General features: G+C 29.0%; 1 protein-coding gene across 1 annotated transcript; it reads left to right on the forward strand.

Annotated features, from left to right (window-relative positions):
• The first annotated feature begins 5357 nt into the window (after positions 1-5357).
• On the forward strand, positions 5358-11089 carry LOC114177318 (protein NRT1/ PTR FAMILY 7.3-like). Its single transcript, XM_028062608.2, has 5 exons — positions 5358-5526; positions 5693-5807; positions 8475-8692; positions 8803-9365; positions 9618-11089. Exons 1-5 carry the CDS (start codon positions 5500-5502, stop codon positions 10486-10488), a joined length of 1794 nt encoding a protein of 597 aa, XP_027918409.1. The 5' UTR covers positions 5358-5499; the 3' UTR covers positions 10489-11089.
• The last annotated feature ends 277 nt before the right edge of the window (positions 11090-11366 follow it).

Here is an 11366-nt window from a genome sequence, read left to right on the forward strand (position 1 = left end):
ATTAAGTGTAATGACAATAAAATAAATATTTAACGTTGATTAAAAGTTGACACTAATTAGTAAATAGCGTTAAATTGGTTTCATATACATGTTTACGACTAAAAAACTATGAAATATAAAATTTGAGTCATTGATATTAATTTTTAAAGGTGAATTCTAAGTAGCATCACTAATTTGATGTTAATTCATAAATAATTTTTAAATTGATATTTAATATTAATGCAGTTTAGCATGCTTAAGCCTAGTGTTGATTTCGTCGATGTTAATATAAAATTTATGTTTATTATTAATTTAAGTTGCATTAATTTGGCATACGTTAATGTTAGTAATTTCAAAAGAACAAGTTTATCATATAGGGTCTTCATCATCAACAAAAGAAAATATAAACGAAAAATGAAAAAAAAAATGTAGTGGATAAAATGAGTGTTGATAAAGGAAATGAAGAAGATGAATGTGGATGTAGGAGATGTGTGAATGTTGGAAATGGATACAAATAAAGAAGATGAATATTGATGAAGAAGTCAAATATAAACGAAAGAGATGATTATGAATAAATAAGACAAGTGTGGATGAAGGAAATAATTGTGATTAAAAAATTTATGAGTATGGATGAAGAATGTGAATATAAGAAGATTAATATAAGAAGATTAATATAGAAATTGAGAAAAATTATGAATGAAAATATTTATCACCTTGAACCGTAGACCTTTGGTTTACAAATGATTTACTGTTTCTATTCATTGTGAAGAAGGCAGGTGTTCACATTTATTTTCCAATTTTATTTTTTGAATAAAAGTTTTTTTAATTAAAATAATTATTTTATTAATTTTACCTGTGATTGTTTCATTAAATTTAACTTTTATTTTTTCGATTTTACCATTTTTTTAATCTTAATTATTTTATTAACTTTTATTATTATAAAAAAAGTCATACACAAACGCGTAGTCTATGTGGTTTTATTAGTATAAATTAGTATTGACTTAGTCAATTTTAATTTAAATAAATACTAAAGACATATTATATTATAATATAACCAATATTTACTTAAATAAATTACATTACATCTATTTAGGCACACTAATAGAATCCACTTAATATTTACTAACCCTGTCACGTTAACTAGTTTTAATCTTTCAATTAAGTAAAAAAAAAACTATATATATATATATATATATATATATATATATATATATATATATATATATATATAAGCATACATTTCAAATATAACTTAAAAAACAAATTCATTGAGTCAATTATAATTCGATTAACAAATTTAAATTATACATGTGTTTATTACTCTAAGTTGAGATCCTTTGGACAAATTCATTAATATTGTTGAGCGAAATAATTTAGAGAAGATCATTTGCTCTTTGGATGAGATCTGTTAAAGAAATTCTTATCAATTAGATAGATTATGTATAATTAGAAAATTTAAAAAATTCAACCATTTCTTTGTAAACCAACTAAAATAAAATACTGTTAGTTAACACTCAAAACAAGTAAAAAAAAAAAACTCACTAAAAAGTATACTTCAATTACTTTTAAATTTTCAATTATTCACTTTTACATAGTTTCTAATACACTTTCATATTATTTTATATATCAAGGATACGATATGTGTATCGGATATGACACGTATTTGATACGTCGATACATTTATTTTGAAAATAATAAGATACGATATGTAATAGATACGTGATATATGAATATTGAAAAATGTACAATAATTCTTAAAAACATAATAAATATATGAATTAAAACTATATTACTAAAGGTGTCAACATAAAAAATATAAATTAGTCATCATAAAAGTACTACTACAAGAAAATTCTTAAATAATGATCAATTTTAGTAACTAAAAATATGTTAGAGACCAATTTTCTAATTAGAGACAAATTATTTTGGTAGTCAAAACTTTGGTAGCTAATGTTACTAACCAATTTAGAAATTAATTATTTTGATAGTCAAAACCTTAGTAACTAATGTTAGTGAAAAATTTAGAAACAATTCATAATAAAAATTATTTTACTTATCAATTTAAATATCAGTTATAATTTTTTGGAACTATTTTAGTTGTTAATAATTTTTAGTTTTTAGATTGGTATCTAAATTGATCACTATATAGTGACTAATTATTTGTTGTCACAAAAATTGGTCATTATTCAAATATTTTCTTGCAGTGTACTATAATTTTTTAAATTAGATACTTCATTGATAAGTATCGGTAAAGTATCATATAAAGTATTGAATATGATACGTGTCAGACACAAATACATGATCCAAGTTGAAGTATCGGTACATTAGTTAACACTCAAAACAAGTAAAAAAAAAAAAAAAACTCACTAAAAAGTATACTTCAATTACTTTTAAATTTTAATTATTCACTTTTACATTGTTTCTAATATACTTTCACATTATTTTATATATCTAATACTATTAAACCTTCGTTCTTAATTTGACTATTTGAATTAAATTTCATATCTAACACATAACAACCAAATTAATCCACACTTCTCAACTTACAAGCGCAATCACTTCAACCGTTACAATATTAAATAAGTTACACCAATTAGTATCAAATTCAACTATAATTCAAATAGCTTTTACTTATTAGTTGTTTCTGTTCCAAGTAATAACAAATTATAATTAAAGTATAATTGGAAACATGTCAAACTCTTAAGAACACAATGGACTATTATCCAATCAACCAAAATATAAGTCCAAAACTGAACTAACTGAAATAATAACATTTACTAATTTTGAAACCTTAAAATAATTACATATAAATCCAAAGATGACAATAGATAAAATATTGAGAAAAAATGTTACTTTAAATTTGGTTTTGTTCTATTAAAAGTACTAAGTTATTGACCACCTTCATTAGTTGAATTTATTTGTGAAAAGATGAAAAAGGACTTCAAAATCAAAGAGATTGTTATGAAGAAAGAAAACAGAACATGAAAAAAAAAACAGAGAGAGAAAATAAGAAAAGAAGAAAAAAAAAGGAAAGATACGTCTACAAACCTTGCATATTAAACCACATTTTAATTTTATTTGTTGTAGTAATTTTATTTATGATACCCTGACATCGTGAGTTGATTATTTGATAGATTAATTCAATTTGGTTCACTTATAAGTAAGTTTTAAAACAATGAGATTAACTTGATATATTATGAGTTGATTGATTAAATAGGTTTAATTTAATTATTCAATTTTAAAAAAGTTACAACTTTTTAGTTTTTTTTTTTCCTTGATCTACTTTTTTCTAATATGAAACTGGAACTAAAAATTTCATATTTCTAAAATATTATGACAAAAAAGTATTTTATTAATATGTATATAATGATTATAATATATATATATATATATATATATATATATATATATATATAATAATATGCGGTCAACGATAATTATAAATATTAATATTAATATGCATACTAAACACAAATATTAAATGATAATTTTAAATAACAACTAAATAAAATCTAAAAAGTAGAAGGAGAAAACAAGTGTGAGTTGTGAGTTTAAATGACAACGAAATAGTTATCACATTCTTATAAAAATGTGTGTTTTAATATAATTATACGGTTGAAATTAGTGTAAAACTTATCCTAAAATGTTCACTATCGATTCTATCAAAAAATAATGAATCATGTCTAACCTTAAAATAAACAGGGCCAATTAAGAATCTTAAACGTCAAACTATAAATACTAATAATTGACCACACGAGGGAATAATGCTTGGTCATAACTTTCATTAATTATTTAAATTGGGCGTTTATTTTCATTAGGTTAGACGTTACTTATAGTTGAATTTTATAATCTTGTTCCGGATAATGTTCTATATTTGATATATATATATATATATATATATATATATATATATATATATATAATATAATATAAAATAAAATGATATCTATATTTTTAAACAAAGTATGTATTCTTATAGCTTTTCTCTTCATAGAAAAAAAACACAATAAATAAGGATTTATTTTACTTTCTTAAAAAAAAAACAAAAAACATTTTCAAACGATTTTGAACAATAAAATTGAAAGTATGAAAAAAATTGAGTAATTTATCATTTTAAAAACAAGATTTTATTGATATGTTACTCAATACTCATAAGTTTCCACTTACCAGTTTAGAGGCTGAAATACTTTAGTAAAAGGCTAGCTATGAATAAATATATTTTAACAACAATAAAAATACCAACATTCTAATAAATTACTTAAATTATATCTATAAATTTGAAGGTAAAAAGGAGAAAATGAAGATATATAAAAAATTAAAGAAAATTAAAAACCGATTTTATGTGGGTGCTAAATATGATATCGACTTGCCGTATATTTCAGTCCAAAAGAAATTCTTTGCATTTATTGGTAGCTGCCATTTCATATGTATTGTATTGTATTTTGATTTTGATTTTGATTTGATATAAGTCTAATTATTTTAATTTCACTCGATGTTTACTTATGATAAAAATAACCACCTAATATTATAATACATATTTATTTTCTTAAATGTTTGAAAAATAATAATTAAACAATTATACTCTTTATTAACAATTAGTTGAATGGTTAATTAAGTAAGTGAAATATAAGAAACTCTAAATTTATTTATTTTTAAATCGAAAATTTTGATCTAAGTTTAAAAATGTAAGAATTTTGATTGTCATAAGATTTAGTTTTGCAATATTATAACATAAGATTAAGGAATGAATTTATATTTTTTTACATCATCTGAGATATTAAATCAACGTTTTTTCTCTTAAAAAAGTAAGTAATTAATTTGTTCATTATTTATTCTTAATAATTTCATTGCAAAAAATTAAAAAGAAAATAATATGTGGATGCCGGAGTGCATGTATTATTACATCAAACAACTTGGGGAAATAAGAAGAAAAAAAGAAAAAAATATTATAAAGTTATGACCAACAAATTCAGATGACAAGAGACACTGGTGCATATCCAACAAGAACCTCAGTGTCATTTATGCATCGATGAATAATTTGTAAATTAGCATTCTTTGAGTTCTGTAGTCTGAAATTATCTCAGTAAAATCTTAAAAATCACTTCACCCGAATTCTTTTAGTAAATATGTTATATTTTCTTAGATAACCTTATTTTTTTTTTTCATTTTTTTTATACATATATTAATTAATGTGACAATTATTGTGTACATAAAGTATTCATATAATTTATAAAGTGAGTGTATTTTATATATTTTTTTATAAAGTTATATTATAGACGATGACACGTGGGATGTCCCCACTTCTGTACTCTGAAATCTGGACCGTTGAAGCCATCTCTGCTTCCCCTATTTATTGGATACACCCAACCCCTCTGCATCATGTGTAAATTTCATTCTTCTTCTAAAAGCCTTCACTCATATTAACACCTTCCTCTGCTTCACCTCTCTCACCTGCATTCCATAGCAGGTTGAGAAGTTAACACAACTTTCTCTTCAACTTTCATCACTTTCACATCATCAATGGCCTGCTTAGAACTCTCCAAACAGGTATATATATAACAAACTTCAAATCCTTTCTTCTCAGCTTACCCTTTTCTCTTCTTTTTTTTCTATATATACTCCCTTCATCTGCAGATAACTGCATGCATGCATTCTCCACCACATATCTATGGAAAATGTGTCATTTCTTTTAAATGTTGAAATCAATCTGCAGGTAAAGTTCAAAGATGACACAGAAGAGTTAACTCTGGATGGAAGCGTTGATTGGCACGGTCGTCCTGCAATCAGAGCCAAATCTGGGAGATGGGTTGCCGGAACCATAGTGCTGTGTAAGTTTCAATTTCAAATATAAATATATCATCATTTTTCATTATGTTTCATGGTTCTGTAATGCATCAAATGATTTTAAATCCTACGAATGAACAAAGGTGTTATTGATTTCATGAATTGTGTATGTGAGAGAGAGAAAGAAACGTGAAGTAGTATCTGATGGTAGATACGTGAAGTGTAGTAGCAGCTGATGATAGGGGTGATGACTCGTGGCAGAAGTTGGAGCCGTAGAAGTTTGAAGAACCTTGTTCCAGCTAGCATAAAATTTGATGAATACATGTGTGTACTTTAGATAGCTTATCACTGAAAGAACTCTAGAATTTGCCTTTAGGATTGTTTCACAAACAAACAAGGCTTCTTCGTCATCTTATCAGTTTCACTCAGTAGAAAACGACACATCTTAAATGCAGGAACCTCGTGCTCCATTCGATTTACAAAAAATCAAAGGTTTTAAATTAGCAGCTTGCGATTCCTGGCTGAAAATTCTACTCCACCTCACTATATATCTTGTTGGATCAGTGATGTACTTTTTCTTGATCCAGTTGTGTGTGTGAGAGAGAGAGAAAGAGAGAGAGAGATTCTGAATACTGATAAAAGAACACAATAATTGAGAAAGGAGAGGGAGAGTGAAGAAATTAGCATGCATTTTAAGGGAATACGTTCCTGACACGTAACCAGTGTTAGGATCCTGCATGACGTGGGTCGTTGCCACGTGTCCTTAACAATGGATGTGTGACCATGAACCAACCAATGTGTGCAAGCAATGTTATCTATACATTTGGTAAATACAGACCCAATTCATTGCAGCTAACACACATTCGTACCGATAACAAATATATATTAAAATCATACTTTTTAATATATTTCTTTTTTACTCACTAAATTTTATTAAAACAACATACACCATAAGGTTCTCATTCTCATTTAATAACTTCTTCTTTTACTTTTGTAATTTTAGTAATTTTAACACGTAATGGTCTGAATTAAAAAGAGTGTATTAGAAGATGTGTTATAGCATTACTTCCTATAAGAGAACTTGCAGCTAGTTAAATTAGTTGGTATGTTTATATTTTTTTTTAAGTAATTTTTGCTTATTATATTTTAATTCATATCATTTCAAGTATTTTGAATTAATTTTGATATTTACATTTGAATGATAATTATTAGTACAGCAGGTAGAAAGTATAATGTTTGATATTATCAATATAAATATTTTATGATAAAAATACATCATTTATTGATTTTTTTAGCAATTATTTTTTAAATGATTGATATAGATAGTATAATAGTAAGAGGGAAGAATAATTAATAAATGCTGAGTGACCTATTCAGAAGTTTGTTCCAAAATATAACATAAGCACACCATTAAAGGTTAAGGGAAATTGGTAGGTCAGAAGCAGCCAAGTATTATTGGAATTGTTAAGTTAGTTCTGAGACTTTTTCGTGTGTGCAGAGAAGTGAGCAAATAAGTAACGTGCATGTACATATACAGAATTATGTGATTGTTTTTTAGATGCAAAAGTACACACATGCGGAGATAATATATCTTTTGTTTTTTTTGTTTTTGTTTCTATAGGGATGGTATAGTAAGGAATCCAACAAAAACGAATTTTAATTAATTTACAAATACCTTAGTTGAGAACAGAAAAGATACTTCGTAATAAATAAATAATTTCAACTTTAAACTATTCGGAATATAACCTTGTATGAATATTATTTTTTGTTTTGGTTGGCTTTAGATAATTCCTGATTCTTCAATCATGCAAATTGAGATTTTTGTTTGTGTGTGGAAAGCAAGAAAGAGAGTCGCCATCTTGCTACTACTGAAATATGAGTCGCAATCAGAAATACATTTTTTTCGAATAAGATCATCGACCAATCAGTCTTCAATAAATTTTATAAGTAGAATATATTTTTCTTCTAAAATTAAAATTTTAGGAAACAAATGGCCAAAATCACAAAACCAAAACACTTGATATAGCCAAGTTTTTTTATACACTTCTCTCATTACAGAATTAATGCCAGGCTGTATATTTTAATTAACAATAGTAGATAAAAAGGGTTTATTTATAGCAGAAAATTCCAAGTGTTATTTATTTTTGTGTGTGAAACCATTATCATTACATGACTATAAGCGTGTGCTTTCCAAAACCAAAACCTGGAATATCTAAAATTATATTATTAAGTATCATGTGTGCATGTTAATTGTGGTGGCTTATAATGCTTGTTAGTGGGGAATGCACCATTCACAGTGAACTACGGACCTGCCATTATTATTATTATAATCGGCCTTCAATATATTCTCAAGTGACGTGATCCAACACTCTTTGCGAGTTATGGTAACCCTGATTGATTTATCCATGCATGTTAACACATCTATATTTCTCCCCTCTGCACATACCTTTATACCCACGTTAGATAGATATGAGTTAAACAATTAACTGAGAATAAAATTTGCATGTTTCTTAGCTGAATTTGCAACAATTTGAAAGTCTATCTGCAAAATACGTAATTAAAGACTAATAGAACTACTGGGATAACGCAAACAAGTTACAGCTTTAGTGCACTTAAAGCAAGGATGCATGTGAGTGTATTCAAATATCACAATTTACAATACTAATAAACACTATTTTGACACTGTTTATTTTCTTGATGGTATCAATCAGTGAACCAAGGTCTGGCAACCTTAGCATTCTTTGGAGTAGGGGTGAACCTAGTGCTATTCCTGACAAGAGTGATGGGGCAAAACAATGCTGATGCTGCAAACAATGTTAGCAAGTGGACTGGCACAGTATACATCTTCTCTCTTGTGGGTGCTTTCCTAAGTGACTCTTACTGGGGAAGATACAAAACTTGTGCCATCTTTCAGGTCATTTTTGTGATAGTAAGTGATATCCTCTTGATCTCATTTCACTTCCTTATTCTCCTCCCTCTTTAATTTCAAGCCAATGCATTCCTCGGGTAATTAACTAATATTCTGGTTTGAAATAACAGGGCCTGGTGTCCTTGTCCATTTCATCATACCTCTCCTTGATTAGGCCGAAAGGTTGTGGAAATGAAACTATTTCATGTGGGAAACATTCAAGCTTGGAGATGGGGATGTTCTACCTCTCAATCTATCTCATTGCTTTGGGGAATGGAGGGTATCAGCCAAATATTGCTACATTTGGAGCTGACCAGTTTGACGAGGAGCACTCTAAGGAGGGTTACTCAAAGGTTGCCTTCTTTAGCTACTTCTACTTGGCTTTGAACCTTGGTTCACTCTTCTCAAACACAATTCTAGGCTACTTTGAAGATGAAGGATTGTGGGCACTTGGGTTCTGGGCGTCTGCAGGTTCTGCTTTTGCTGCCCTTGTTTTATTTCTTCTTGGGACCCCAAGATATAGACACTTCAAACCCAGTGGCAATCCTCTTTCAAGGTTCGGCCAAGTCCTTGTTGCTGCATTAAGGAAATGGGGAGCTCATATGACATCAAATGAAGAGGATCTATATGTCATGGATGAAAATGAATCTCCCACTAATGGCAACAGAAAGATTCTTCACACCGACGGATTCAAGTAAGTATTAGAAGCTATTTCCAGATGAAAACACATATATTTAAATACTTCTCAATATAATTCATGTTAATACCTTATAGTTGTAGATCAGAGGTTGCATGGAATGCTTTTACTGTATTGATGTCATCAATTAATCATTTTGCTTAAACCATGGCACAACTTAAAAATTAAACACCAAACAGTTTCTGAATAATTGGTCATTCTTCATTCTACCAAACTATAGCAATTTGACATTTGTCATCTGCTTTGCAGGTTTCTGGACAGAGCAGCATTTATATCTACCAGAGACGTAGAAGACCAAAAAAGAGGCCTTCATAACCCCTGGCGTCTCTGTCCTATAACTCAAGTTGAAGAAGTGAAGTGTATACTAAGACTTCTTCCAATTTGGCTCTGCACCATAATCTACTCAGTGGTTTTCACACAAATGGCTTCTCTTTTTGTAGAACAAGGGGCTGCCATGAAAACTACAATTTCCCATTTTAGAATACCACCTGCAAGCATGTCTAGCTTTGACATCCTCAGCGTAGCTGTCTTCATTTTCTTCTACCGTAGAGTGATTGATCCACTAGTGGGACGACTTAAAAAGACAAGTTCCAAGGGTCTTACTGAGCTTCAGAGAATGGGGATTGGGCTTGTTATAGCTGTAATGGCAATGGTTTCAGCTGGAATAGTTGAATGCTACAGGCTTAAATATGCAAAAACAGGATGCCCCCACTGCAGTGGGACAAGCTCTCTAAGCATCTTTTGGCAAATTCCTCAATATGCACTAATTGGAGCTTCTGAAGTTTTTATGTATGTAGGCCAGCTAGAGTTCTTCAATGCTCAAACACCAGATGGTTTAAAAAGCTTTGGAAGTGCCCTTTGCATGACGTCCATCTCTCTTGGGAACTATGTAAGTAGCTTACTTGTTAGTATCGTTATGAAGATCTCCACCGAGGATCACATGCCAGGGTGGATCCCTGGAAACTTAAACAGAGGTCATCTAGATAGGTTTTACTTCCTCTTAGCTGCCTTGACATCAATAGACTTGATCGTTTATATTGTATGTGCAAAGTGGTTCAAGAGTATACAGCTGGAAGGGAAATATGAAAAGAATGATATGCCTGGTAGCTATAAAGTATAATTTGCGATGAACAACCAACAAAGGCTACGATAACAGCATATATAAATAAGAGAAAGAAGGGATCAACTAGTCAAATTAACTTGAGCTATAGTTGCTGTCGCAAGAAAAAGTGGCTGGTTTCGGTTAGAGAAGCCCTTTTACCCGAGTCTCTTACAACTAGTCATTGTTTTCGTTCAGCTAACGGTTTGTTTGGTTTGAGAAAACCTTTTTGTTTTCATTTTTGTTTATGCAAATAATTACTCAGATGTTACCTTCTCTCCATTTATATCCTTGCTTTCAAAATTTTGTATGGCAAATGGTAAAAGCAACAAAATGTTGTTTTCAACCGGTTCTTGTACAAAATTTTGAAATCTAAATAAAGTGGAAATAAGGTATCATTTTTGTAAATATTTATGAAACTGAACATGAAAACAATAATCTTTTCACAAACCAAACAAAGCCCTATATTTTCAGTCTATGTTTTTTTTATCCAGGTTGTGTAAAACTAGAGTTTTTGAAGAGACAATGACAGTTTCAGGGCCACTTTAAGTCTCCTTTCTTTGAGTCTTTGTAAGTTCCATTGTTAACACTGAATATATCATCTTAATTTCCGGGATTGAAATATTATTCTCCTATTACCAGCTATTTACAGATCCTACCTACTGTATGCCTCTCCTCCCAGTGCTAACACATGTTTTTAGCATTCATGCTCAGAAGTGGAACAGGACAAACATTGCAATCATGGGCAATCCATTAACTAAAAAACTAAGGGTTTTCTTATACATCCTAATTTAGACGAGTGACTGCATAGCATAGATAGAATAACTTATAAACAATCATTCATATTGAAAAAAATAAATAAATCAAGAGTCTGGTGTAAAACTAACTTTCGAGTGCCA

The sequence above is a fragment of the Vigna unguiculata genome, chromosome 3, assembly GCF_037176805.1.
Source record: "Vigna unguiculata cultivar grain cowpea cultivar isolate G323 ecotype 2 chromosome 3, ASM3717680v1, whole genome shotgun sequence".
Taxonomy (NCBI): Eukaryota; Viridiplantae; Streptophyta; class Magnoliopsida; order Fabales; family Fabaceae; genus Vigna; species Vigna unguiculata.

Coding starts and splice junctions, on each gene's coding strand:
- LOC114177318 (XM_028062608.2), top strand. CDS start 5,500: ATGGCCTGCTTAGAACTCTCCAAACAG. Junction 5,527..5,692: donor GCTTAGAACTCTCCAAACAG/GTATATATATAA, acceptor ATCAATCTGCAG/GTAAAGTTCAAAGATGACAC. Junction 5,808..8,474: donor TGCCGGAACCATAGTGCTGT/GTAAGTTTCAAT, acceptor GGTATCAATCAG/TGAACCAAGGTCTGGCAACC.